The 27188-nt window shown below is 39.6% G+C and overlaps 5 protein-coding genes across 9 annotated transcripts in view; 4 read left to right on the forward strand and 1 right to left on the reverse strand.

Annotated features, from left to right (window-relative positions):
- Positions 1-3034, forward strand: part of map4k5 (mitogen-activated protein kinase kinase kinase kinase 5) — a 30005-nt gene extending 26971 nt beyond the window's left edge. For all 3 annotated transcript variants that reach the window (XM_068721484.1, XM_068721485.1, XM_068721486.1), the window contains one exon: positions 1911-3034. In XM_068721484.1, coding sequence (XP_068577585.1) covers positions 1911-1998 — 88 coding nt within the window. In that variant the 3' untranslated portion in view covers positions 1999-3034. The remainder of the gene's footprint in view (positions 1-1910) is intronic.
- A 1280-nt stretch (positions 3035-4314) lies between these two features.
- cdkl1 (cyclin dependent kinase like 1 (CDC2 related kinase)) lies at positions 4315-14542 on the forward strand. 2 transcript variants are annotated; one of them, XM_068721548.1, is made up of 10 exons: positions 4315-4411; positions 5205-5491; positions 7001-7122; positions 9859-9931; positions 10288-10378; positions 11268-11468; positions 12040-12122; positions 12351-12407; positions 12779-12940; positions 13657-14542. In XM_068721548.1, exons 2-10 carry the CDS (start codon positions 5324-5326, stop codon positions 13756-13758), a joined length of 1059 nt encoding a protein of 352 aa, XP_068577649.1. In that variant the 5' UTR covers positions 4315-4411; positions 5205-5323; the 3' UTR covers positions 13759-14542. The 2 variants fall into 2 exon arrangements, with proteins under 2 accessions (XP_068577649.1, XP_068577648.1); XM_068721547.1 differs by having other exon boundaries at positions 5229-5491.
- On the reverse strand, positions 14195-18212 carry dmac2l (distal membrane arm assembly component 2 like). Its single transcript, XM_068721549.1, has 5 exons — positions 18120-18212; positions 17905-18001; positions 16426-16634; positions 14943-15114; positions 14195-14824 (listed from the first exon to the last, which is right to left on the reverse strand). The coding sequence occupies exons 2-5, from the start codon at positions 17997-17999 to the stop codon at positions 14710-14712; spliced, it is 591 nt and encodes a 196-aa protein (XP_068577650.1). The 5' UTR covers positions 18000-18001; positions 18120-18212; the 3' UTR covers positions 14195-14709.
- Positions 18213-18303: 91 nt separating this feature from the next.
- Positions 18304-24392, forward strand: l2hgdh (L-2-hydroxyglutarate dehydrogenase). The gene is made up of 10 exons (XM_068721546.1): positions 18304-18503; positions 19699-19814; positions 20217-20368; positions 20495-20626; positions 20715-20877; positions 20978-21012; positions 21096-21263; positions 22209-22366; positions 22505-22636; positions 22817-24392. The coding sequence occupies exons 1-10, from the start codon at positions 18412-18414 to the stop codon at positions 23010-23012; spliced, it is 1344 nt and encodes a 447-aa protein (XP_068577647.1). The 5' UTR covers positions 18304-18411; the 3' UTR covers positions 23013-24392.
- Positions 24393-24454: 62 nt separating this feature from the next.
- sos2 (son of sevenless homolog 2 (Drosophila)) overlaps positions 24455-27188 on the forward strand; it is a 33154-nt gene continuing 30420 nt past the window's right edge. For both annotated transcript variants that reach the window (XM_068721539.1, XM_068721540.1), the window contains exon 1: positions 24455-25527. In XM_068721539.1, the coding sequence (XP_068577640.1) occupies positions 25444-25527 (84 nt within the window). In that variant the 5' untranslated portion in view covers positions 24455-25443. The remainder of the gene's footprint in view (positions 25528-27188) is intronic.

Genomic DNA, 27188 nt, shown 5'->3' on the forward strand with positions numbered 1-27188 from the left:
CTCTCTGTGTCTGTCTTTCTCTCTGTCTGTGTCTGTCTGTCTTTCTCTCTCTGTCTGTGTCTGTCTGTCTTTCTCTCTGTGTCTCTCTTTCTCTCTCTGTCTCTTTCACTCTGTCTGTCTGTCTTTCTCTCTCTTTCTCTGTCTGTCTTTCTCTCTCTTTCTCTGTCTATCTTTCTCTATCAGTCTGTCTTTATCTGTCTCTCTCTCTTTCTGTCTCTCTCTCTGTCTTTATCTGTGTCTGTCTTTCTCTCTGTGTCTGTCTGTCTTTCTCTCTCCGTCTGTCTGTCTTTATCTGTCTCTCTCTCTCTTTCTGTCTCTCTCTCTGTCTTTATCTGTGTCTGTCTTTCTGTCTCTCTCTCTCTGTCTTTATCTGTCTCTTTCTGTTTTTTGAAAGAAAACCAGCAATCGTTTTACATTTTAGAAGCTGGAACCAGACGGTGTTTGTCATTTCTGCTTGTTAAATTACTTGAGTAGTTATCAACAATTATTTTAATTAGTGATAAATCCATTCATGGATTAATCCAATAATTTTTTTAACTTTTTTCTATGGTTAGAAGATAGTGAAAAATGATCGTTTCCTAAAGTCCAAATAGATGTCATCAAATTAGTTTCATCTGACCAATAGTCCAAAACCCAAAGTTAATCAGTTAACCGTCACGTGAGATGAAGCAAACCGGCAAATCTTCAGCTCACAGAAGCTGGAACTTTACTGCTGCACAGACAACAGGGCTGCAACTAACGAGTACTTTATCGATTAATCAGATTCTTATTCTCTTAATTAATACATTCATGGTATAAAACAGACAAAGGCCGTAAATCCTCACGTTTGAGAAAACGGGACCAACTGTTTGCTTACAAAATGGCTTAAGTTATTTAACTACTATCAAAATAGTTGCAGATCAATTTTCTGTTAATTGACTCATCGGTCGAGCTCTCGACTGATGTCATGATTGTTGGTTTGAGCTGCAGACACAGTAGGATGTGATTTAGCTCTTGCACAAACACACAGAGCGTGCTCAGTGAGGCTCAGTCAGTGATGACTCCTGATGAAGCCGTCCTGCCTCTGGCACCGGAGCAAGGCCCCCCCCCCCCCCCCCCCAATGTTTTATTCACCGCTGCCCAGGCACTGCCAGCCTGGTTTGAGTGTCTCTCCATGCCTCTGTAATTTCATCTGATGGAACGGACAGTATGGACTGTAGCTTCCCTGCTCGGCTGTCACGACCACATGGCGTCTGAAGATGCAGCCGCTGACGTCCTGATCTGACCGTTAGATCAGGACGGTTTACCGTGAACCGTCAGTACTCTGTCCTCTGAATAGATCGATACCATTAACATGACTCTGAGTTATGCCATTGGTTGTTATTGCAGGTAAATTAGCAGCATTTCTCCCTCTATTTACTAAAAGTAAGCTTTACATTTCATGGACAAAAGTCAGCTTCCTAACCTCGTAGTATTCCCCCAACATCCGTCATTCCTGGAGAGACGTTTATTGTTTTATTTGGCAATTGGTCAAATCTTAAAAGAATAAAACTCCTCATGTATGGCAGGTAGTTTTAAAAACCATTATACTATCTAAAAAGCTGTGGTACGGTATGAAAGTGGTCAGTGGTAAAGGAAGAGTTTGTCTTGCGGATTGTAAGATGACATGATTGATACCAAATGATAGAATGTTATATATCATATTTCTAACACCAAAGTGTAAAAAGTTGTGGTTTTAAATTGCTGGTAGAACAATGCTAGCTGTTTCCACCTGTTTCCAGTCTTTATGCTAAGCTAACTTTATAGTAAATGATAAAACCCTTCAGCTAAGCCACAGCTTTGGTTTTACGCTCCACCAGGTACCACAACCGCCATCGTTTAGTATTTCTGTGACGCTCTAACCGTGGTGTCTGTGTTTTCTTTTTTTCTAGGGTGGTGGTTTTGCAGAGCCGGCCCACAGTCAACCCCACGGCCCACAGCAACCTCTACATTTTAGCAGGTCATGAGAACAGTTACTGAGCCTCCCCCAGAGGAAAGTGGATGAGATGCCTTCACTTCAGGTTCTGTGTCGAGGGAAACGTCTGGTTTAAAACAGTTATTGGGAGCTTTTGTTACTGATCACGGGATCGACAGGTCAGGGGGGGAAGAGAGAGAGAGAGAGAGAGAGAGAGAGAGAGAGAGAGAGAGAGAGAGAGAGAGAGAGAGAGAGAGAGAGAGAGAGAGAGAGAGAGAGAGAGAGAGAGAGAGAGAGAGAGAGAGAGAGAGAGAGAGAGAGAGAGAGAGAGAGAGAGAGAGAGAGAGAGACCTCTTCAGTCTGGATTCATGAGTAGCCTTACATCAGCAACACGCTCATCACAAGCGACAAGGAAACCATTACGAGCAAAAAGCGGAGAGCCGATAAAAGCTGCAATGGACATTGTGGACCGAGTTACAAACGAGTTATCTAGAGGTGTTATTGACAAAAGTGCCATTAAGATTCACAAGAATTTGTGATTGTATTAGCAGAAACAGTGGGAGATTTATTGTGTTATTGTCTGTAACATGTCACTCATAATCACGTTCGTAGGCTTGAGAGGAGATTTCACAAGCTCTGTAGTCAAACTAATAGCTCCGTTTAAACAGAAACCCCCGAGCATTGTGGGTTATTTAAGCAATATTTATTAACCTCATGCTAAGTGATAGGGTATGTTTGATTTCCAGGCCGTATTAACAGTGGCAGTGCAGTCCTGCTGTGTGAGGATTAACTACCTAGTGAACAGCAGCTTTGGGTTATTTTCTACTGCTATGTAATATAGTCGCATCTCTCCTGCTCTGCTGCGTTTTTAGAAGTTGGATATAATGTACATTTTTTTTTTTCTTTACCTTCCTCTTTTATAGACCTTTTACTTCTCATTATTTGCACCATGTAAGCACTTTTGTACATTTTTTTTTAATTTAAAATTAAAATGACAAAATGAGGGACAATGCTAGGTTTTGCTAACATCTTTGCATTCCCTTCGCAAAATGTTTAATGTATGCTGTTTTTTTGTAATAAAAAAAGCTGTTAACAAGATAACGTGAGTGGACTCCGGTTTATTTTTTTTGTGCTTTGTGAGATTGGAATAATGCAACAGAGCAGATGACGAGGGTCTGAAGGGAGGAACACAGCTGAGTATTAGTTTACATCATTTCACCGTTTAGTCTGCCAGTCCTCTGACTTCACCAACCTGCACTAATTAGTCTCAGTGCGACAGAACAACAGGCTAAGTTTACATTTTACTCATATGAGGTTTGTCTTGATCATCACCAAAAACATAAAGATGGACTCAAAAGTGTAAGAAAAGACATCCTAGAATGATAAAACTGCAGCACAAAGTCATCTACTACCAGCTATAAGTGATGTCAGATTCAGGGTCTGTAAGGACCGGAGCATCAGGGAGTTCCACCTCTTGGGAGTAGACGGTTGTTTACCTGTGTGGGTGTTTTCCCTGATTTTCTCTGAAAATCTATTAAACAACAACAATAAGCTTTTCCCATTTTGTTAATGGAGGTGGATTCAGGCAGCTGTTCCTATGGGAACTGAGGTGGAAAAGATAAAAATGCGTCAAGTTTGAGTCAGTGGATAGTACCGGATGTCAGGTGATTTCACCTTCAAAATAAAATTGAGAAACAAAACTCATATTTGCTCTAGTGGAGCTGATTCACAAAAACGGTATCAAATACTTTCACTATTTATACTAAGTTTTATTTATTTATTTATTTTTTGGCTATGTTACTTTGTTTTAGTCTCCAATCTGTATTCGGTGTTTTATTGTGTACTTTTACATTTAATTTTAAATTATAACCTGCTTTAACAAGCAGTTGCCTAATTCAGGGATTTTAAAGCTTCGGAACTTCACTTGTGCTAAATTACATACTCTATTTAAAATAATGTATCAACAGTGGTGGAAAATAAAATACATTTACTCAAGTAATGTTTGTAAATACAATTTTGAGGTTCTTGTACTTTACTTGTATATTTTCTGCTACTTTATTCTGTTCTCATACTCAACTCTATTTCAGATGCAAGTATTTCACTTTTCACCCTAAAACAAATATTTGATAACTGGTTACTTGAGATTAATTATATGAGATGTATTCATATACATAAGGTAATATATAATACAACTGTATTGATCCCTGAGGGCTTACTTACTAACAAGTTACCCAGTAAAATTAATTTAAAATAATTATTTAAACTAGTAAAGGATTTGCTCATTTCGCGTTTTATTTTGAAAGGCCGGATGTCCTGGTTTATTCTGTTTGCCTTGACTCTTTTAAAACCTGACGCTTCTCGTGTCTGCAGGGACAGTCGAGCTGTGATCGTCCACCTCGTCGTGTTTGAAAGAAGCAGCAGCTCCTCTCCGACTCTGAGCTTCTGACTGACGAACATCCGCGAACATTTCCACTCAAAGTAAGTTTTTACATTTACATTTTAGGACGAACAGGAAGTGATTCTGCTGAAATATGTCTCATATAAATAATGAAATGTGACCACTTTTATGATCAGCTTGTTTCATGGGGAGACTTTGCTGATGCTACAAGATGATTGTAACTATTTTTTCATCACAAACAAACTTCCAGTGTCGGTTACAAACATGCAGCCTGATGCTTTTTAAAACAAATATTATTTATTGTGCAAATAAGTGCAGCACTTTGATTTAATTTCCCTGGCTGTTCACTTTCTCTGTGTTATTTGTTTTCGCTCCATGTCCCCCTTTAGGGAAATGACCTAATATACTTTGCATTGTAAATGTTTTCGTTACGCAGTCTAGCTGTTGTGAGACAGGTGTAGTGTTGCCTCTAAGCACTCAAATCTATCTGTTGCAGCAGTTTCAGAGATTAATCTTAACATTTTTGGATTCCCATTTCTTAATCACTGAATTTATTTAATAGTTTTGATTAAATAAAGGTTTTTGAGCTTTTCAGTATATTCAGATAATTATGCATGGCATGTTTCTGTGCCATCAGCTCTGTTTTTCATTATAATGATGCAGAGGTAAATACAAATGTCTGATATTATGACATGAAAAGCCACAAAAATAGACCAAAATCTACTTTATGTTTAAGAAAAGCATTACTGTATCTTTTCCAGAATACACCCATCCCTCATTGGATGCTTATTATGCATTTATTCCAGCTTTAATTGAGGGAACTAGACATAAAAGCACCAGGTGGTCACTCTTCTTCTCTGCATCCCCACTGAGGAACCTTCCTGTGTCTCTTTAAAGGCTGCAGAGACCGCTGCCCTTGCCTCCTTGGACCCTCCTTGGACCCTCCTGGAAAAGTGTCTTCACCTTCGGATGTCTGCCAGTCCAGGCTGAGGATGGAGAAGTACGAGAAGATTGGAAAGATCGGAGAGGGCTCCTACGGCGTCGTCTTCAAGTGCAGAAACAAAGACACGGGGCAGATCGTCGCCATTAAGAAGTTTGTGGAGTCAGAGGATGATCCGATTATCAAGAAGATTGCACTGAGGGAGATCAGGATGCTCAAGGTGACAGCACATTAATATCCACAACATCCTCTTGGTCTTCTCACAAAAACCTTCACTGACATTAAACGGATGAAGCAGAAATCCAGATTTACAGGTCAATGGAAGCGCATTTCTGCCAGGAAAGGTTTAATCAAGATAAAATGTTCAATGTATGTTACAATTATGACATAAAAGAAGTCAAAGATTTTGTCATATTTTTAGATGAATTGTGAGATAAACTAAAAATATTGACATACTAAGCAAAACATAACGAAATGGTGAGGAAAAAATGTTGGTTTATAAAGTTAAAACTATGATATAATAATTCTGAATTATGAGATTAAAAGTAAAAGTGCTGAATTATAAATAGTAGTAGTCTAATGAAAAAGTTGCGACTAGCTTTTCCTTAATTCTTTTTCCTTTTTCTTGCTTCCATACCAGTTTCTTATCATACTTTAGACTAATGCAAACTAGTCCAATATAAACTGTAACGCAAATATTGTATGACACTAAGTCACATCATGTCTGTATTTATTAAGGAAGCTGACCTTTAACCTTTCAAGCTTTTATTCTTTGTTGTTGTACTTCATTCTATTATCATTTTTATTCCCTACTACGATATATTCTACTCTGGAAATTCAATATAATGATGCACAGCCAAACAAAAACCTGCAATACTTTATTTTGACATTTTATATATTTGACCTTTTTAAAGATGCAAATCCTGTTTTTAGTGTCTTCCCTCTCTGCCAGCAGCCAGCAGGAGGGACGGCACGCAGTTCATTCTGCAGACAGAGGGGAAGCATTTTTGTAGCTGCTGCACAGAGAAAAGAGCAGCGCTCAAAAGAAGTTTAGAGGGCTGTAATCAAATGAAGCAAAAGCCCTGCAGGGTCCGGACCGGCTGAAGTACCTAAATTAGGATGTGAAATGTCTGTAAAATTTAACAGGAAATGAGGAAAAAGACTTAAGCACCAGGTTAATTGTTCGGGTTTGTCAGAGTGTGTTTTTAGCTGTTTGGCTATAAAATGCTGGTTTAGACTTAATAAATATTTATATCAATGAATTCATCTTAAATCATGAGGTGAGTAGAGACTAAATCAACTTGGAAATAAACAGAAACATCAGTGACAGTCAGTTCTTAGACTCTTTTTTTATTTTTTTGCCAAGTTTTGAATAAACCAAAGGCTAAAACCTGTTTGTTTTATGTTGCCTAATGATTATCAAAGATGCACTTGTACAATTGTTGGTGGTTTAATTAGTCATGCACTGGGTGGGAGTGTTAGTGGCCCGCTGGACACCAGGAGCTCATAAATAGGACAGGATGGGGACAGGTTGTCAGGGGCAGCAGCATGTTTATTACCATCTGTTAAGAGTTTAGTGTGTTTGATAAGAGCAAACCACAGATGGGGCAGCTCTCTAACCAGCGGGCTTCACTGCTTTAATAGCTTTACTGAACTGTATTTGTGTGGATGTTACTGTAATTCTCTGAAATGCTGAGACGTCTTCTTCTATGTTTTTGTTTCTCTGCAGCAACTGAAACACGCCAACCTGGTGAACCTGATCGAGGTGTTCCGGCGTAAACGCAAGCTTCACCTCGTGTTCGAGTACTGCGACCACACGGTGCTCAACGAGCTGGACCGACATCCCCGAGGGTGGGTGTGGCTTCTTTTACTAGTACCACGTTGTAGAAATACTTTGTTACAAGTAAACATCATGCATTCAAAAGTTGGCCCATTTCAGAATCTAACAAGCTGGAACTATGAAATGTTTTTGCATGAAAAATGACTTAACTGATCAAAATAGTTTTTTTTCCTCAAGTCGATTGATCAATTAATCATTGTAGCTGTATTTGTTTTGTGTACAAAAATCTTAATTTGTAAAGTAATTAATGCTGTGAAATAAATATATTGAAGTAAAAAGTAGACTATAAAGAAGAACATGCATGAGAAGACAATAAATATACTTAGTTACATTCCACTTCAGAAATAACTTAATATTGATATTTGAGAAAAAGAAATTCAGTAACACTTTTGATGACTCCCATGTCTATAATGCCTTATAAACACATCATCTTCTCATAAATATTAATAAGGCTTTATAACAATAATCATAATTCATTTTAAAGCATTTTATAATGACTTATAAGGTAAATAATAAAGTATCATAATACTTAATTATTGCTGGTCACTCACAGATCATAGTGTATTATAATCATCATAGTTGTAGCACAATTAATGCACAATTTAAAATGCATTACAATCACTGTCTAATGCATTATAATGTGATTATTCTAGGTGGTCATTGGGTGCACAAGTGAAGTAATGAAATTTCTGAGGTACAGACATATTTAATACGTTACAAGCTGGTTATAAGTCTCTATAAGTGGTCATTATTTGCTTTAAGTAAAGTGAAAGAACATTATTAAATCACCACACAAAACAATGTAAAAGTGATTGACCAGCAATTATGATACTTCACCTTATATGATATGATATATATATATATTATAAGTGTTTATAATGCATCATAGACACAGACGTCATAGAAGTGTTAACAAATATTCGTACTAATATAGAATTAATGATTTCAGCCGCTCAGCACCATCTGTAAAGCAGTAGAAGCTTTAGAAACGTGTATTAGTAATGCAATAAAAACAACGTATTTTGCTATTTAAGGACTTTTTCTTCTGTGACGTGAGCACATAGCTCCGTTTACTGTACAGACATAAACGCTGAGATCATGAGAGCATAAATCTGAGTAAGGTGGCTTTTGATTAAACAAAGCGCTGTGTACTTTCTATTATCTCTACATTACGTCTATACCACACCGTACACTGTGCTTTGTCCGGCTCTGACGGGCACAACGCTCGTCTCTCGGGAAGCTGACCTGCTCGCTGTGGAATGTTTACAGTGATGCTCTCCCAGAATGCATTGCCGGCTGGACTCTTTAGGCTCGGCCACATTTTATACGGAGTGTTTTCGCTGTCTGGTTTCCCCCTTCTGGTCCTGGCCTGTAGCCTCCTGGACACAGAGGGTTCAAAAGAAGAGACAACAAAGTGGGGAGAAGGGGCGGAGATTGTCATTAATTGCCCGTCACAAGGCTCGATTTAGCCATTTCCCCGGCAACACGGATGGATGACGGTCCCTGAACCAACAAAGCCTCAGTGTTGAACAGTGGAAACAGGACCGCTCACTGTCCTCCACAGAGCCGTCTGAGGGAGAACAGATGTCTGAATAGCTAGACATGACAGCAAAAGTCGACTGAAAAAGTGATCTTTTCATCCATCTTTCTGTTATTAGATTCATCTTTTCAGATAGATTCATTTGTCAAGGTTCCTCGAAACCCAAACAAACATCATTTGTAGATCTAAGGACAGCAACGTTGTTCTGTTTGTCTGTTCAGACTGAAATATCTCGACAAATATTGGATGTATTGCCATGAGATAATTTTGTGCACACATTCATGTCCCCCAGATGATAAATCTGTTTTTTCCACCATGATGTTGACATGTGTGCCTCTTTAGTGAAATGTCTCAACAACTATTAGACGGATTGCCTTGAAATTTTACAGACATTCATGTTCTCCTCAGGATGAACTGTTATAACTTCGGTGATCCTCTGACTTTTTTTTTCTTCTGCACCATCATGAGGTCAAAATGACATTATTATTATTGTCCAATAGTTTGATTTAGATGATCCCACCATCCTCAGCTGTAGGCCAATTTGTCTTTAATGCTAATTAGCAAATGTAAGCATACTGACATGCTAAACTGAGATGGACATGCTCAGCATTACCTGCTAAACATCAGCATGTTAGCAAGAAAAACATAAGCAATCAAATAATACGACTAAATAAAATCACGAAAGAGTGGGATTGGTCTGCCGCGGTTCGTAATCACATTTATCAACACCAGGGAGCACACGCCCCCTGACCGCGCTGGACGTCCCAAACACCGCAGAATACTGTCAGAGGGTGTGGTCTCTGCAGATACACACACACACACACACACACACACACACACACACACACACTGCAATACATAAAGTGATGATTGAGAGATTATTTTGGTCTATACATTTTTAGGAAAATCCTACTCATTCTGCCTTTTTAAATCTTAGTTTGATAAAAACTAAAATCTTAGCACAATATTCTCTAACTGGACATTTTCTGGAGCTTTCAGCCGCCTTTCATGGCCTTCATCAATAGAGAGCGTCTGCTCAGTTGTCAGTTGAGGAGAATAATCAGTTGTTGCTTTGTTGGAAAGGTTCCAGTCGGTGGATCTTTTTGTCAAGCTACTATTTCCAAAGTCAATACTGAATTTGAAACATGTATTTTCTATTGATCAGTTAAGTGATTAATTAAATGTTGACTTCCTTCTCATCTTCCAGAGTCCCAGAGCACCTTGTAAAAAGTATAACCTGGCAGACACTTCAAGCTGTCAACTTCTGTCACAAACAAAACGTAAGTAGCTTGACTCGTTCCTGTCTAGTTCTACTCGTACCTGTCTCTTCATGTAGCTTAGAGTGTGTGTTTCAGTTGTCAAAGCTTCCCTTCAGCTTGTTTTTGTAATTCCTCCGGTGTCCTCCCACCAGGCCCTCTGCTTTATGGCTCTTTTTATCACGAGAATTCCTTCCCCTTGGCTGAGCAGCAGTTAATGTATCACCTAGACACAACAAATGCTACAAGGGCCCCTATTTAACAGCACTGTCCCTCTCTCCTTTTACTGTTCCTCACACGGTCCCCTTTTATTCTCCGCATCTCACCACCACAAGTATCTGAGCTCTGTTTATTTAATTTGACCATTTCTGTTCCTGCAGTGCATTCACAGAGACGTCAAGCCGGAAAATATTCTCATCACCAAACACCAAGTCATCAAACTCTGCGACTTTGGGTTTGCAAGGATTCTCAGTAAGTTTCCAGACTCACTAAGCTTATGCAAACAGCGCCACCTGGTGGACACTTACGTGTCTCATTCAGCGGCGCTAGCTGTGTTGTATTTAAAGCCTCAATCATTAAACGCTGTGTGTTTCAGGTGCAAATGTTTTACTCTACTAGAGCAGCACTTAATAAGAAACAGTTTCATGTTTGGTTAGAAATGCCTCAGTCTGGACCACACATGTTCACTGTATGCAGATGGAGTCTCAGAGTGATATATTGGTTTGTTAAATACATTTTCTAATAGAAAAAAGTTAACAGATTAATATTTGTGTATCATGACGAGCTTCATGCTTCAAAAGAGAATAGAAACTCCCTATAAAAATATAGATATATTATATTCTGGAGTGAGAGGATAAATCTCCCCAAGATAAATATGGGGTCACAAGATGATTCAAAACATAGAAAAGTAAGAAAACAATATATTTAAACAAAAGTACTTTTAAATTGTTTTACTGTCCTTTCTTTTTCTAAGAATTATGTATAGTTTAACCTCTCCAAGCCAGAGAAAAATATTCAAACGTAACAATGTGCAAAGGTAAAATCGCTCTTGGGTTTAACTGCTTAGTCGTTTGTACCCTGATACAAGGAGTCCTGAGTACATGATGGTTTTCCTTTAAGCCGAAGAGTTTGGGAGCCATTTATTTAGAACACCATGGACACTTAAAGTGCAAGTAAAGTATATTACTGAACAAATACTAACCCGTATATTAGACTAATCTTTGTATCTTCAACACAAAAGTAAACAGAGTACTTAAGTCAAAGATAAATAGTTGGTCAGGACATTACACATCTCACTCTACACACACACACACACACACACACACACACCTAATGTCATATCTGTGTTTCCTGCTTCCAGCCGGTCCATGTGACTACTACACGGACTACGTGGCGACTCGTTGGTACCGGGCTCCTGAGCTGCTGGTGGGAGACACTCAGTACGGCCCTCCGGTGGACGTCTGGGCGATCGGTTGTGTGTTCGCTGAGCTGCTGTCGGGGATGCCACTGTGGCCCGGGAAGTCTGACATGGATCAGCTGTACCTGATCAGAAAGAGTCTCGGTAAACCAATCAGTCCGCTGCTGTTCTGGAACCCCCGAGAGTACAAACTGTACAGTGAGAAATATTTCAGGATAAAAACAATAATACCTTCATCAAAGGGATGTTTAATGACAACATTGTCGTTTATTGTCTTTTATAAGAACTTAAGTGTGATTATATGACACATCACAATTAACATAAAATATTAAACATAAAAAGTGAATTCAAATCTTTAGGTTTTATAATGATAGATCTTTACAATGATTTACTGTATATACACAATGCTCTTTTATGTAATCACAAAACATAATGTTAACAGATACATTAGATATGTCAATTTTAAAGTAATTAAAACAGATAATTGGGATATAAATTGTAACGTGTGAGAATAAAACATGATAAAGATAGAAAAACATCTTTCCACTGTTATGAAATTCTTGTGAAGTTTAGAATGGAAGTTGGAAATGTTTCCCAGGACAGGATGAAATTGTAAAATATCTACAAACTCTTTGTCAAATGATAATACCGAGCTTGAATACATCCACAGGAGTAATTTGAGACACAGTATGTTCATCTTTCTCGTCCTCTGCAGGAGATCTGACCCCTCGACACCAGCAGGTCTTCAGCAACAACCAGTTCTTCTGTGGAGTTTCCATCCCAGAGCCACAAGAGAAGGTGAGACACACAGATGTGCTCCATCTGCCGACATACATTGATCTATTAGCTGTATTCTGATGGTTCTTTGTGTAAATTATTTTTTAGGGCGTTTTTGCCAACGTTAACTCAGTACACAAAGGTTAAATAATAATGAAGTCAGTTGAGGGATTACAAGAAAGGTAAACATATTCAAAGCAGCAAAATCACAAAAAATACTGTATCTTTGTCTTTTTTTTATTTCTGTAGGAACCTTTGGAGCAGAAATATCCAAATCTTTCATATCAAGCTCTGAGCCTCATGAAGGTAATGATGTCACGACTGCAGTATAATAATCTTATTCATGTTTTTGCAACAATTTCACAAGATACAAGCTTTGTACATTAAAGTTTGGATTTTAATCCACTGAAATTCTTTAAATGTTTTCAGAAATGCACGTCAGGAAACGTATGACTTACATTACATTTGGGAACAACAAATCAGAAAGTACTGTATGTGCAAAATGCTCTGTGTTCCCAAATAACCAGAGTAAATACTCCATTATGCTTAGTTATTTGCATATTTCTAGCCTTAAACCAGACTTTTATTTCCCAAAACCTTCATGACAGCCGCTGGTCATTGAGAAAACGAGATCTCACGTCATCCACTGTCTCCTGTTGATGGTTTTGATGGTTTAGGGCTGTCTGAGGATGGACCCGTCCGAGCGGCTGACCTGTGAGCAGCTCCTCCAGCAGCCGTACTTCGACAGCCTGCGAGAGAAGAGCTCCAGCACCTCTCGAGAGCAAGACCGCTCCAGCAACAGGAGGACACGTTTACCTCGAAAACACCTTCCTCCCGGGGTCAGTGGCCCTTCGGTACCGACAGTAATGATTGGACTTAAAACACAGATGAGCTGCCGTTTTCAGGGCTGATGTCAGTGTTTTTAAAATACTGCAGTCTACTGTAAAAATCTCCAAGCAACATATTGTTTTCTCTGAAAGAAAATTCTGGGATAAGCAATGGATGTATGTGTACATTTTGCAAGTAAAAAAAGGAAAGAAAAAGTTACATATCAGGTATCGGAAGCGTCAATATATTGACCCACAATTCTCAAAAATGTAAATTATGGAATTTACTTAATTGGCAGATTATCTTGAAACCTTGTAATAATAGTCATAAAATTAGGATCATATGAATTATAAAACATTTAAGAGTCTCTAAGAACATTGGTGAGAAATCAAAACAAAATCTTATAGAAAAGGACGGAGGCAGGTGATGCTTTATAATTGATTGTGTGTTTTGAAATGCGTGCAGTCCGTAACCGATGGACGAGAACTTAACATTTTGCCAACCTTTAAGCTGAGTCATTATAGAATACACTAAATGAATGAAACTACTTCTGGGGCTGCATTCTCCGAATAAGTATCTTCATTTTTAAATAATCTTTAAAAACATGTTTCAATTAAGTTACATTTTACAACCAGAAGGAACCCTATATAATCACTAGAGCTCAAATAATTGTCCATGTAAATGCTCTGAAAATCACTGAAACTCTATTTATTTTCCCTCCATGCAGTATTTGCCACAGCTGACCAGCAGCAGCATCTTCCCAGTTTTGGACAATAAGAAGTACTACAACAACCTGCGCAAATTCAACTATCATCTACCCAACATCTAAACTGGGACTGGATTAAAGGAACCCTCCCAACACCGTCAACAAGCAGCGTTTCCTGACAACTGTACATTCTGGTAGCACCTTGGTTTTTTTTTCAGGAGAGGATTCAACCACTTTTTAAAAAGTGTGTTTGTCCCGTGGGTTGTGTCGGGTGTCTCTTGATACTGATGTCAGTCTATGCACTATTTCCCACCACGTGGACTCCACACCTGTTGGTTTATGTATGTTGCCTGCGTTTCAAGCTGATTTTTATAAAGACAAGGAGCGATGCTCTGCCCGTAGTCGCTGAGTAGACTGAAGGTAAAACTACGACGTACTGCCTTGCCAAATGTATTTTTTATAGAACGATGGACTATTTAAAAAGAGTGACATGTTTTTGGTAGTGAGTTTTATGTCTCGAGTAAGTTACAATGTAGGACACGAACTTTTGACTCGTGAGCATTTCTGAAACTATTTATTGACGTCAGGAGTGAATATTCCTTTAACCCACATTTATAGCATAACGCAGTAACAATACACACATTGTACTCATTATCTCTGGAACTTTGGTGCTAAGGGTGTTCACAGCCATCTGTCTGTCCTCAGATATTGTACAAATGCCAAATTAATCTAAAGAGAAATGTTTTAAAAGACTCAAAGTCCTTCACATTTTCACAAATTGTTTTTCTCTTTGTACCCACATACGAAGTAACTTTATTACCTTGAATGTTGAAAATATAATAAACTAAAGAATAGTTCAATTTATTAAGAAAAACTGCTGTCAACAATATAAAGTGCTTTAACTTTCCTCTTTGCTGGACTGTTTCTTCATTAAAACTCGATTATATCAAGCTGAACGACTTAATGATTGATGAAATAAACACATGCTGGACAATACGAGCTCTTCAGACCCTCGGCCCTTTGAAAAAGGCGTCCATATTTTACGATTATGACTAACGGGGAGTTGTTTCTCAATCAGTCCAGGTCAAGTGATACGTCCAGACGTGGGAGTGCAGTCTGTAGTCTGTCAACTGTCGTCTGTCTGTCTTTGATCCCCGGAAGATCGCTGAGAAACAGATACTCCAGATTCCTGTGTGGAATTAAAGCATTCATTACTAAACCAACTAAATAGATTCCATTTCAACAAATTTTGCTCCAGAGAAACAGAACATGTTTAGTTAACCTCTTTTTAGATGATAAAGACTCACCGGAGCTTGTGCAGGGCGACGAGGCCCTTGTCAGTCACATTTCCACAGGACACCACCTCCATCCTTTGCAAACTCTCCTGCAGATTCTCTACCGAGCTCAGCCTCTCCAGGCAGGCGTCCTCGATGGAGATGCACTTGTTGAACTTGATTTCCTCCACGTGTTTCAAACCATCTAGGAAAACAAACGCAAGATCAACACACTCTTTACTGATTACATGAACAGAGGCAGAGAGAGAAGAGACTTCACTAAAATAACTCTGCATGGACTCTGGCACAAAAGTGAGTGTCGTCAGGGACGGTGTAAAACAATCTCTTGCATCACTTTTGGATAATCAGTCTGGGAGAGACTTTCCTTTCTTGTTAACAAAGAGGGGAATCACTTTCAGGTCAAGCTCATGTTAACGTACTTAATGCAAAATTTACACTTTCTGAGCCTAGCTTTAATCTTTGATTCGTGCAGGCTCTTCAGTCTGGTAATCCAACACTGATCGGCCGGGTATCGAAAGTTAATGTTTTGGTTCTGACCAAAATATTTACACAAAAAATCGAAAGCTGGCCTCAAATGTTTGGCCGGATGGTTGTTTGCTTATTCTTTGATCAAATAGTTCAAGATTCAAATCATGATTTAGCAAATGTTTAAGGCTGTTATTGTACAGCTGCTTTTATTTAAACATTGAGAAGTTTAAAGGAAAAATGGATTTTGTAGATACATATTGTGATACTATATCTTAAAATAAGGTATCAGAAAACACAGTATGTTGTGTCATATCGAAACTCAGGTAAAGCTCTCAGTTTGGCACTCGTATAAAAAAAGACAAATTATTCTTCATTTTAAACAATAAAAAATAATTAATCTGACAGCCAGCTCTATTTGTAAAGAGTAACAGAGTGTTGGCATGTTATACTGACATGCTAACGTTAGCATGTTATACTGACATGGTAAATGTAAACAAGCAACCTGCCTCCATGCTAGCTGTTGGTATGTTAACTTGCTAACGATAGCATGCTAATTCACAAAATATTACATGCTAAGTCAGTCTCCTCAAATCTCTTACGTACTGTATATTTAGTCAAACAGGCTCTTAAATACTTATTAGGTTAGCTGTAAAATGTTTGTTTGTTAATGGTATCATGTTAAGATGCTGATTAGGCTAAATGCACAGACACGCTGGGTAAAGTATCTGAATAAGGAAGTGGATCTGAAGCCAACAAAATAAAGCCAAACTGCTTAAAGTCGATCTAAATCTGACAATGTAACTTTAAGATGAGATTGATAAGTTAAAACTGAAATGTAAACAACAGTACAGATGATAAAACCTTCGTATTTAGTTAAGAATACGGCCCTTTTTTGTCCTTAGTGGTGAGGATCTAAGAATAAAGTTTTCTCTTTTTCAGCTTTCCATTCATTCATTTCTCTTGTTAAATCTATGACTATGTGGAGGGAAATTCACAAGGACACTGTAACACCTGGTGTAACACTGACCCAGGTGGTCAAACCCTCTGTACATGATGCAGGATTCAGTGGCGTCTATCGCCTGGATCTTGTATCTGCCCAGAGGCCCAGTTGGCAGTCCGTTGTAGTCGTGTTGCCAGCGATCGAAACCTTGAAACCTCACTTTGGCGCCACATCTCAGCAGCCACTCTGCTGCGGCTCGGTCCGGACCAACAGCTTTGATCCTTTCGTAGTCCACCCTGAACGTGAAGAACGTCACTAACACTCAAAGTACGGAAGAAGTTCATGACATGTAAAGTGATGGGTCACACAAGAGGTGACAAGAGGGTTGCACTGTTAAAAAAATAAGCCCACAATTTGTTTATTTATCAAGTAGAATAATATCATGGCTGGTTGTAACTTCATGAATGTGAGGATTTGCTTGTTTTTCGACCAGAATACTTTGGACTACTAGTGGACACTTTATGGACTAAAGTATAACAAATTTTAAATATAGAAATGACATTATAGAAATAATTGTAAGTTTCAACCCTACATTTTTCATATCTTAGGTCACAAAAACAGAAATTCTCTGACAATAAAACATTTACAAAAATATATAAAAAAAAACTTTTTCATGTTATTATGGGGTATTGTATGTAGAATTTTGAGGGAAAAAATAAATTTAATCCATTTTGGAATAAGGCTGTAAGGTAATGTGGAAAAAGTGAAGCGCTGTGAATACTTTCCAGATGCACTGTATATAATAAAGTATATACACTGCATATAATAAAGTATATAGTGTATATATTATTATTATCTTTCTATCTATTATATAAAATATGCAACTGAATGCAATAAAGCGTATATTACATTTCAACATACTTATAACATATGTGTAGGAGCTATTTATTTGATGTTAGTATTTTTGTTATTTAATTCATAAATAGTATTGTTTAATTATTCTAGATGTTTGCTTATTTAAGTTAGATTGTTTGTTTGATATATTAAGACTGCTTTTTTCTCTTTAATAGTCATTTGTTTAGTTGAATTATTTTTTGGTGTTGTTTAAGTATACTTAGTTTTGGGTTAGTTCGTTTGTTCATGCTTTGGGTAACACTGCAGGCACCTGTGGTTATATATAGGAGTAGGTAGGTTTAGGACCAGCATGCACCAGGGTTTGTTTGTTTGCTTGCTTGTTTTTGTTTGGTTTGCAGAATAAATACGAAAATTCGGAATCCTGTATGGACATTCAACTCTTTTCTGCCTGCGTAAACCACGGTGCATCAGTAGCCCTTGGATTAATGTTTGTTTTATTTTGATTTATTGGACAAATGGCCACTACAATATGCATTAAAAAAATGTGACCCGGTTTATACAGTATATGTGTGTTTATGTTAGATGAGGTGTGTTGAGTGCTTTGTCAATGTATAGACTGTTATTAACATGTCTGTCCATGCATTGCTGTGCAGCCATTAGCAGCACACGTAGCTAACTTATATAATTACTGCATTAACAATGTTGTCTCACTTGTTGAAGACCGCATTGAGCCAGCCCCAGAAGTGTCTGCGGCTCCACTCCCTCTGACCCACAGCAGACTGCACTGCCCTCGATAGAAGCCTCATATCTGAAAAATAAATGAAACCATCATACTACTATTATATTACTTTAAACTACTGTTTGAGTCGTTTAATCAAACAACTGAAAAAACTGTGACGCAGCGGAATCAGATAAAATAATCTCACCTGCCCTCCAACGAACTGGTCTGTTTACATGTGAGACGCGTCCATCGCTGTAGCCTTTAACCTGGTGATGTAAGGGGAAACGCGCCCTCTCATTGGCTGGACCGGAGCCTCACAGGGGGGCGCGGTCACGTCTCGACATTTTTTTATTTTTTTACGATGGAGCAGCAGCCAGGATGGGAGGTTAGCAGCAGCTATAGGGAGGAGGAAGCACGCGAAACAAAACTCAAGGAAGTCTTTCTGACATTTGCACGATGAAGCAGCGTGTGAGCGGTTTCTTTTAAACGCGGCGACAATGATCCGGACACTCAGCGGGGCGACTTTGAAGGCTGCTGCTGCTGGAGCACAGCCGATAAAGGACGTTATTACCACGAGACGGCTGCACAGGTAAGACTCACGTTACAGAGACAAGAAAGCATGCTACTGCTCACACTGTGTGTGGTGTTTCAGACACACGAGAGGAGTTAAAGTGAATAGACCCACATGTTAACTGGGGTTAATTTCACTCACTAACCGGCCGAGAAGTTAAGAAAAAGGACAAGCCGCTACCTGCTTGGGTAACTCACTTTGAGTTGATCTCAGTCATTGCCAAGGACGTTCTGCACGGAGAACCAGATTACATAACGTTCTCTGCAGAACCTCTGACCTGCACACCGCCCGCCACCACATTGTTTATGCACACATAACATGTTTTGTCTGCACTGTACCTCCCCCAACCATTGCAGCTCCGTCCACATTTGCATGCCTTTTAAGCACCTGTAGTCTGACCTTTATCTCCAGAATTCCAGCTGTCAGTCACTAGTTTTGTGTGAGCAGTTCCTTTAGACAGGCATGCCTGAAAGCATGTGTTTCCTGTTAGACACTGACTCTACTACAGGCTACTCTGGAGGAGTCGCCCCCATCTTATGTAACCCCTCTCCACTGTGCTTCAAGTAAACTGTGAATTATAGATGTTTCATAACAATTGGCTGACTTGTCCTCGAGGTTAAATGAGACCAGCAAGATATCACAACCCAGTTTCATCACAGATTACATTCACAGACACAGATAAGATGCTTCCAAATATAATTTTTATTGGTTCCTTGCTCTTGTGAAGCGGTAAAACATTTTGCCTGGCTCCAGTTTACAGAAATGAAAACAAGATGTTTCCTTCTCCCAGTGTGGCCATTTACAGTGTTCTCCCAGTTTTGAACATTGTGTTCTTCCAACTCTTTTTTTTGCAAATGCTTCCTTATGTGATATCTTGTGGTGAATTGTGCACATGTTTGATATCCACGAACTGCTGATTACACTCTAAACTCAGCCACGAGACAGACTTTGGGTTTGTGAAGAGATTAACTTGATGTGACAGAGGTGGATATTGACTTTGTAGATCTAAATAATCTGTTAACTGCAACACTTTGGTGATCAGTCTCAAAGGTCCATCGGCTCCTAATGCAGTCGTGCACACTTGGACGTTGAACCAGTGACCCACATATTCTGTTGTGGTTTCTACATTTTGCAACCTCTAAAGCTGGCTTCTTTATCAGTGACCATTTGACATCGGAACTGTTGGTGACCTCCGCTGCCGTCTGTATTTCAGCACCTATGATGTGGCCGTGGTGGGGGCCGGCATCGTCGGCCTCGCAACAGTCCGAGAGCTGATTCTGCGACACCCGTCCCTCAGCTTCGTCCTGCTGGAGAAAGAAAAGGAGCTCGGTGGGTGGAGAGTCTTGAAAGTTGTTGTTGTTGTGAAGGAAGACATCAATTTTGTAAAGAACAAAATGTTTTGCAGTGATTTAACCCAGTTTACAGTGAAGTCAGTGAGTATTTGGAAAGTGACAGTTTGTGTTGCATTGATCTGAAACCGAACAATGACTGTGAGAAAAATGTGAGTTGTAAACTGAGAACTTTTAGTCCAAAATAATGTTAGTTTCTCTTGATTTTTGCACCAATATGAAACAGGAACAAAGCACACGTCTACGCTAAGCTTCCCATAAATATATTGAATATTCAATGTTTTTGAAACACAGTGGGAAAGCCTGATGACATTTCTGCCTTTCTTCTTCTTCTTCTTCTTCTTCTTCCTTTATTTTTTTCGGTCACTTTTTGTCTCACCAGCTGTGCACCAGAGTGGGCACAACAGTGGAGTCATTCACAGCGGGATCTACTACACGCCGGGGTCGCTGAAGGCCCGTCTGTGTGTGCGAGGAGCCACTTTAGCCTACGAGTACTGCGACAAGAAAGGACTCCCTTACAAGAAATGTGGAAAAGTCCGTCTTAGCATTTTAACCAGATGAAATACCAACCACATTACATTACACATGTAATACAAACCCTGTTGGTAGGAGCTGCTGTTTGTTGTGTTTATCTCGGTATTGATCTGTGTGTTTCTGCAGCTTATCGTAGCTTTGGAGCAGGAGGAGATACCAAGACTGCAAGCTCTATATGAGCGCGGCATGAAGAACAACGTGCGTGACCTCAGCATTGTCGACGCCAAGGGAATCCGAGAGCGGGAGCCGTTCTGCAGGGTAAGAGTTTCAGAGACGCTGTCGTTGCTCCTACAAAATAAAAGATGGCTGCGGCGGTCTATAGTCTACCTATACGTCGTCCTTGCAGGGCATAATGGCCTTGGACTCGCCCTACACCGGCATCGTGGACTGGAGGATGGTGGCTCTCCGGTACGGGCAGGACTTTCAGGAGGCAGGCGGCACGGTGGTTACTGAATCTGAGGTCAATGACTTTTCCATGGTCACGGAGAGCCCAGCTGGGAGTACTGAGGGTAATAAATGTGAAAACACAGTCATGAATAAACAAGAGCTGGAGAGTTATTTAAAGTTCAACTCAATATGTATCTCTTTTTTTTTTTTGTTTATTTGCAGGAATGAAATATCCAATTGCAATCCGAGACAAAAAGGTAAGACACAAGAGAGAGAAGCGTCACAACATTTTAGATTGTGTTCTGTTGATTCCATCGTTTGCATGGTTTTGTTTCTGCAGGGTAACGAGGTGCGGTGCCGTTACGTCCTGACCTGTGGCGGCCTGTACTCTGACCGTCTGTCACAGATATCAGGATGCAGTCAGGAGCCTCGGATCGTCCCCTTCAGAGGAGATTATTTGGTGTTGAAGCCAGAGAAACACTATCTGGTCAAAGGGAATATCTATCCTGTAAGTCTGCTGAATAACCACATGCCCAGCTCTTTAAGTTATGTAATCCTCAGGAGTCATGTGATCTGCAGATGTTTCTCAACACATTCCAGTACTGTGTAAAATCTCTGCTCCCTCACAGCTGTGCTATGTGACTAACTGTAGCAGCCCCAAGTGTCAGAAAGAAATAATTATTTGAGTTATTCTTGAGAAGTTTGGAGGAATTCACAACTGAGGAATTATGTAACTTGAGATCCAAAAGCAGCAGCCTTTACATTCTTTCTTTTTTTTTTGTCATTATTGGTACGTTGAGTCCCGCTTTGTCTGGAACTAGCATCCATTCTCTGCCAGTTATATCAAGTTTGGATTCCCCTTAATGTGTGTTAAAGATTTGTATGGTCATCCCATACCTGCCTGCTGGAGGAAGCGGTGTCTCTAACATTTTCAGCTCCCCTTAATCATTGAGGCTAAAATCCCTTCAAGATTCAAGAACTCAACAAATCCAGACCTCAGACCTCGCAGCAGGCTTCAGCAAAGAGAACTTCACCTACAGAGATTTATAAAATATTAGATAATACTGCTCTTATAAGAGTAGAGTTACTCCAAAAAAAAAAGAAAAAACATTCAAGCTTTTACTTTAAAATCCTCGTCAGAAGCAGGTAGAGGTAACTAAGAACTGAAGTTGTTTACATGTCGTTGAGAGCGATGCGTGTTTAGGTGTCCATGTGAAATTTGACAGACAGACTAATTGAAGCAACTGAGCAATCAGCTGGCACATCTGCTGTTTGTTAGATGTTAGTTTCCTATCACCTCGATCTGCTCCTGATGAGGGTTTTAATGTAGAATAATCAGACCTCTGTCTTTTTTTTTTTTTTGGAGTCAGTGGATCTCCCACTACTGTCATGAGACTGATTTAAAATAATGCGTACATGCTTAATTTTGCTTCTGTAATTTATTTCCGTTAAGGTCCCCGACCCTCGTTTCCCCTTCCTTGGAGTTCACTTCACCCCGAGGATGGATGGAAGTGTTTGGCTCGGCCCCAACGCAGTCCTCGCCTTCAAAAGAGAGGGTTACAAAGTGTACGACTTCAATGTTCGAGACTTTGCAGATGCACTCTCATTCAGGTACCACAGAGAACTTTATCTGATCGTATTTAAGTCTTTGTGTTGTGTCCTGGAACTATATTTTGAAATCATCTAATTAAAGTGCTGCATAGTAGGTGATAACTGAGTGTTTAATCTTAGTTTTTTTTAATCCTGCAGGGGCCTTCAGAGGCTGGTAATGAAGAACATAAGCTACGGGATTGGAGAAATGTATAGAGGGATTTTCATTGGTGCGCAAGTTAAAATCCTGCAGAAGTACATCCCTGAACTCTCGCTGAGCGACGTGCTCAGGTAGATCAATAACGCAAGACCTAAAAAAAATGCATGAACACCACACTATATGTATCAAGTGTTTGTTATCAGGTGTACGTAATGTAAAATTAGTCTGTGATGGTTTACCAGCACAAGTAAGAGGATGAATGATATGATTTCAATGCTGTTTTGCTGTACCCCTGGTTGTTTCCTCTGCAGGGGTCCTGCAGGAGTTCGAGCTCAGGCTCTCGACCGAGACGGAAACCTTGTGGACGACTTTGTGTTTGACGGCGGCGTCGGGGACGTGGGCAGCCGGGTGCTCCATGTGCGTAACGCTCCCTCGCCAGCGGCCACCTCCTCCCTCGCCATCGCTGAAATGGTTGCAGACGAGGTGGAGAGTCGCTTCGCGCTGTAGAGCAACACAACGATCGTGGAAAGAAAAAGGAGAAACTGTCCTGCATCAAGTTGCCACTACCTCAGCTTCACTGTCATCATGGAGACATTTTATTTCAGGTCAAGCCTTAAAAAGTAAAACATCTTTGGCTTGATTACATTTTTAAGTTTTATTTTACTGAGTTCTGTTTTTAAGTTGCATCTTATTTTCATGCAACCACATTTCAAGTAATATAGTCATTTTTTTCTGCACTACGTTACTGTTTCAAAAAGTGCATCATAAAATACTTTTAATTAAAATGTTATGCAAGAAAGGATCAGCTACAATTATATTTTCAACATACTGTCTGTAATGTGAACATAACCCTTTTTACAGATTGACCATTTTAAATAAGAGATTTTTAAGTATATATCTCGTATGGAAGTTTTCCCTTTACTTTTGGAAGCCATGTGTGGGGTTTTTCTGTGTTTTTCGACTATATGAGAGCAATTTGTAACTGTCCTTTTGAATATTGTAAAGCCTTCTGGTTTCAATCCAAAAAGCTACTTAACGACGGTTTTTGGAGAAATAAATCCCCAAATATGTAATTGACAAAAAAAAAAAAGGATTGTGTTGTCAAAAATAGAATATTTTATCATTAACTGTAAAAAGATGATGATCTTTGATAGTTCAGTCGGAGAAAGTTGAATCTCAGAGCACATAGTCTATGTAGAAATCGGTTATTTTTTTGGACTTCGGATAGTTTTGTCTGCCAAAGAATTTTAACATTAAAAAAATATTTGAAATCAAATCAACAGCAAATACTTCAGTCTTGTGTCACATTTACATTGATGTAAACTAAGAGCACTTAGATGTTTTATAAGTTTGTTGTTCATGTGGGTGCTGATTTCATTTAATTCTGCTGCTCTTTATTTTATTGCTTCGGAGGCTTCACATATTGCTCAAATGTGTCCAGATAATGAGCCTATACAATTACTGTTATTGCAAGTCAGTTATTAACAAATGAATGGTAAAAGTATTTTTGTTTATCATGAATACATATTTTTGAATAGCAAACGTACCAATGTGTGTGCCTTGTACCATTTAACTTTCAAATATTGCCAAAGAGGGGATTGTGAGCACAGTTTCTTATTCCAATCTAAAAGGTGAATTAGTGAATAGAAAACTTTGAGATTTGTGTACCTTTTTGGTACTGTTTGATTAAAGAAGTGCCGTTAATTCCTGATAGAAGCACCTTTTCAGTTTGTCCACAAGGAGGCAGAATCACAGCAACAAACATACTGTATGAGCCACAATGTAAGCTCAAAACATGTATTAATTTCATAGTATTGCTAAAGCTAATTGTTTTTTACTGAAATTATAGTGAAATGATGGAAATAAAGGATATGTTTTGCATCTAAATTAATTTGTTTGAACTGTGTTTTTTGTAAACTGTGACACCAGGAAAGCCTTGGTTGATTATATGATCTATCTTTATTCTTAACACTATTAATCTTCTGTCTACACTGTGGGACTCACAATATGTAATGAGACACAAGTCCGGCCTTGATTTTTTTCTCCTGTCCAATAAAATGTGAAATTACGCAGCGTGCGTGCGTGCATGACAGCGGACGCGCGGCGCAGAGAGCAGCAGACAGACAGACAGACAGGCAGGCAGGCAGCGGAGTTGGTACGAACATCTTCGACTTCTCAAAACCAAAAACACCTCGACTGCTGTTCAGCTGCGCTGCTCCACAAGAAATGCCTCGGACTCATCGCTGTTTTTTGGGAGGGATTCACGTTGGATTTAGCGTCTAAATCACTCCGGACAAAGATGCCTAAACGTGAAGTAAACAGCGTAGGAGAAAGTGTGCCTTGTTTGGAGCCGAACGGGTCGTGGTGCCACAACATAAAACTCGGAGCGCATCAAGGCCAGTAGCAGCCTGTAGCACTAGTTAGCTCGTCGGCTAACGCTAGCCTGCTAACGTTACAGGTGTTTAGGCAGCAAATAACCAAACGTTAACTTGTAGCTGTAGTTAGCTGGCAACAAGTTGAGCTCACGTGTCGTGACTCAACACTGAACTCAATGTGCATATTAAAGGCTTTTTAGCAAACGCCGAGTAGCAAGTATGACACTTGGCGACATTGTTGTTAGCCGTTAGCTTCTTAGTTAGCCGCTGTCCCGTGTTTACAGCCGCAGCAGGACTAGCCTCACTAGCTCACCGAGCTAGCGAGTTAACTTTACAGCTACATGTGCTTATTTTACGTTGTAGCTAACTAGTTTAACCCGACTCGACTCCGGACTTGCAGTGTGGTTTAGTGACACACTTCATATTTGCAAAGCGAGACAGTTTCGACTTTGTTTTCTCCGCCGTGCCTTGCCTTGGACTGACCCACCCACAAGGACTCTCTCTCCGGGGCCGATGCTGACAGCTCAGTCCGGAGCACGGCAACGCCAGGAGCCGCTACAGCGATGCAGCCCCAGCAGATATACGACTTTTCAAGTGACGAGAACAGTCACAAATGGAGAGGCCTCTTCGTGCAAGCTTTGCGGAAGGTAACCGATATGATTACTACACTTACTGCTCCTCACAGAGTCACGAAAACTGCCTTTCAAAATACGTATCCTCCATACATTCACTTGTGTGGGACATGGAGGCAACGTTGCTGTTACTGGTTTCCTTACTAACACAAACTTTTGTCACAAGTTGCCAACTTGGTGTTATCAACAGCCAATTCCACAGCCCAGAAAAAGTATTCATTTTCATATTATTAGTATTATGATGAGTAATTCTACCCAATATCCATGTAACCAGCAGACAATGTCCCTGTTAAATGGTTTTAATGGAGACTATTTCATGTTTTGTTGATCACAAATCATCACAGCAGTCATTTGTAAATCTGGAAACTGCTGTTGACGTGTCTACAGTATGTTCATTTAATAATTCTCTCACCCAAGTTCCCCAAATTGACTATAAGCCACAGTGTTTTTGAAAAGAAGTTGTTCAATTTTGACCCGTTTGTACTGTGTCTTGATCTGTTCATAGTGTTCCATAGTTGTGAGGGTAAACAGCCTTCACTAATAACTTGCAGGAGGCTGATGTTACCTCTAAGTTAAATACAGCTGAAGCTGCCCTCAAACTGCTGCCTTGTAACTGGAAGTCTCTTTTTATTTGTTCCTCATTTCTTCTAACAGCAACGATGTCTCATCCTCGCAGAGTAGAGACCTCCGGCAGCTTTTTTTTAAATGCTGCTTACATGTCAAATTACCCTCCCTTTTCCGAAGAAATGTGACTTAATTCTCATAAACCTAATTGAAACTTTCAGCACAGGAAACATTTTAATTTTAATGTCCTTGGTCAGCAGGACTAAGTCGTATCAGTTCCTTTTTGGCTGTCCCTCTCTTTCTCTTTTCTTGCATCATCTTGGCTTCTCCCTGTCATGACCAGGTTTATTTTCTGTATTCTAGCCCCCGCGCCCCAAGACTGTTTTCTGCAAACTCATGAAAGTGAAAACACAAAGTTATCACAGCTTTTTGTTTCATTGTCAACTTATTATGGCTTGCTGTTCTATATGTTACATATAGAGAGCCACACTGTTTAGATACTGGAAGACGCTAAAAGCTCTGCTTTCACTGTGTGTGTGTGTGTGTGTGTGTGTGTGTGTGTGTGTGTGTGTGTGTGTGTGTGTGTGTGTGTGTGTGTGTGTGTGTGTGTGTGTGTGTGTGTGTGTGTGTGTGCGCGCGCGCATGCGCATACCCACAAGGTCCTGTCAAGATTCCTTCATATGTTTACGTTTCCTGATGTGTTTGGAGCCCAAAAGAGCCACTGATGGGTTAAAAGAGGGGCATGGACTGTTGTGGAAAGTAGAGACGGGACATCTTTTGCTCAGTTTCCATACTATAATGGAATGGTACATTAGGATGGCACAGTAAAAAGTGCTGCTTTGTGACCCGACGGAGGTTTGTTCAGCCAAACAGCAGCAGTCACTTAAGACCCGCACCTCGTAATCCAACCAGTTCACTGTTCATGTTTCTCCATTTCTGACACATCCCTTCATGCCCAAAGCCTACCCTCTGACACATAAAAAACACTAGAAAATGCACATTTATCACTGTTGATCAATATTTCATTAACACGGTTTTACCTGTCAGTTGTTGAACTTGAGACAAGACTACATGTGGTAGGCTTTTATAATACAGTACTATTAGTAGGAACT

Source organism: Cebidichthys violaceus, unplaced genomic scaffold (assembly GCF_023349555.1).
Source record: "Cebidichthys violaceus isolate CVI_PGR_0920_01 unplaced genomic scaffold, fCebVio1.0.p SCAF_28, whole genome shotgun sequence".
NCBI lineage: Eukaryota > Metazoa > Chordata > Actinopteri > Perciformes > Stichaeidae > Cebidichthys > Cebidichthys violaceus.

Coding starts and splice junctions, on each gene's coding strand:
- dmac2l (XM_068721549.1), bottom strand. CDS start 17,999: ATGAGGCTTCTATCGAGGGCAGTGCAGTCTGCTGTGGGTCAGAGGGAG. Junction 16,635..17,904: donor CTCAATGCGGTCTTCAACAA/GTGAGACAACAT, acceptor CTTCACGTTCAG/GGTGGACTACGAAAGGATCA. Junction 15,115..16,425: donor CAGAGGGTTTGACCACCTGG/GTCAGTGTTACA, acceptor TTGTTTTCCTAG/ATGGTTTGAAACACGTGGAG.
- l2hgdh (XM_068721546.1), top strand. CDS start 18,412: ATGATCCGGACACTCAGCGGGGCGACTTTGAAGGCTGCTGCTGCTGGA. Junction 21,264..22,208: donor TCAAAGGGAATATCTATCCT/GTAAGTCTGCTG, acceptor ATTTCCGTTAAG/GTCCCCGACCCTCGTTTCCC. Junction 22,637..22,816: donor TCGCTGAGCGACGTGCTCAG/GTAGATCAATAA, acceptor TTTCCTCTGCAG/GGGTCCTGCAGGAGTTCGAG.
- cdkl1 (XM_068721548.1), top strand. CDS start 5,324: ATGGAGAAGTACGAGAAGATTGGAAAGATCGGAGAGGGCTCCTACGGC. Junction 5,492..7,000: donor GGGAGATCAGGATGCTCAAG/GTGACAGCACAT, acceptor GTTTCTCTGCAG/CAACTGAAACACGCCAACCT. Junction 7,123..9,858: donor CTGGACCGACATCCCCGAGG/GTGGGTGTGGCT, acceptor CTCATCTTCCAG/AGTCCCAGAGCACCTTGTAA.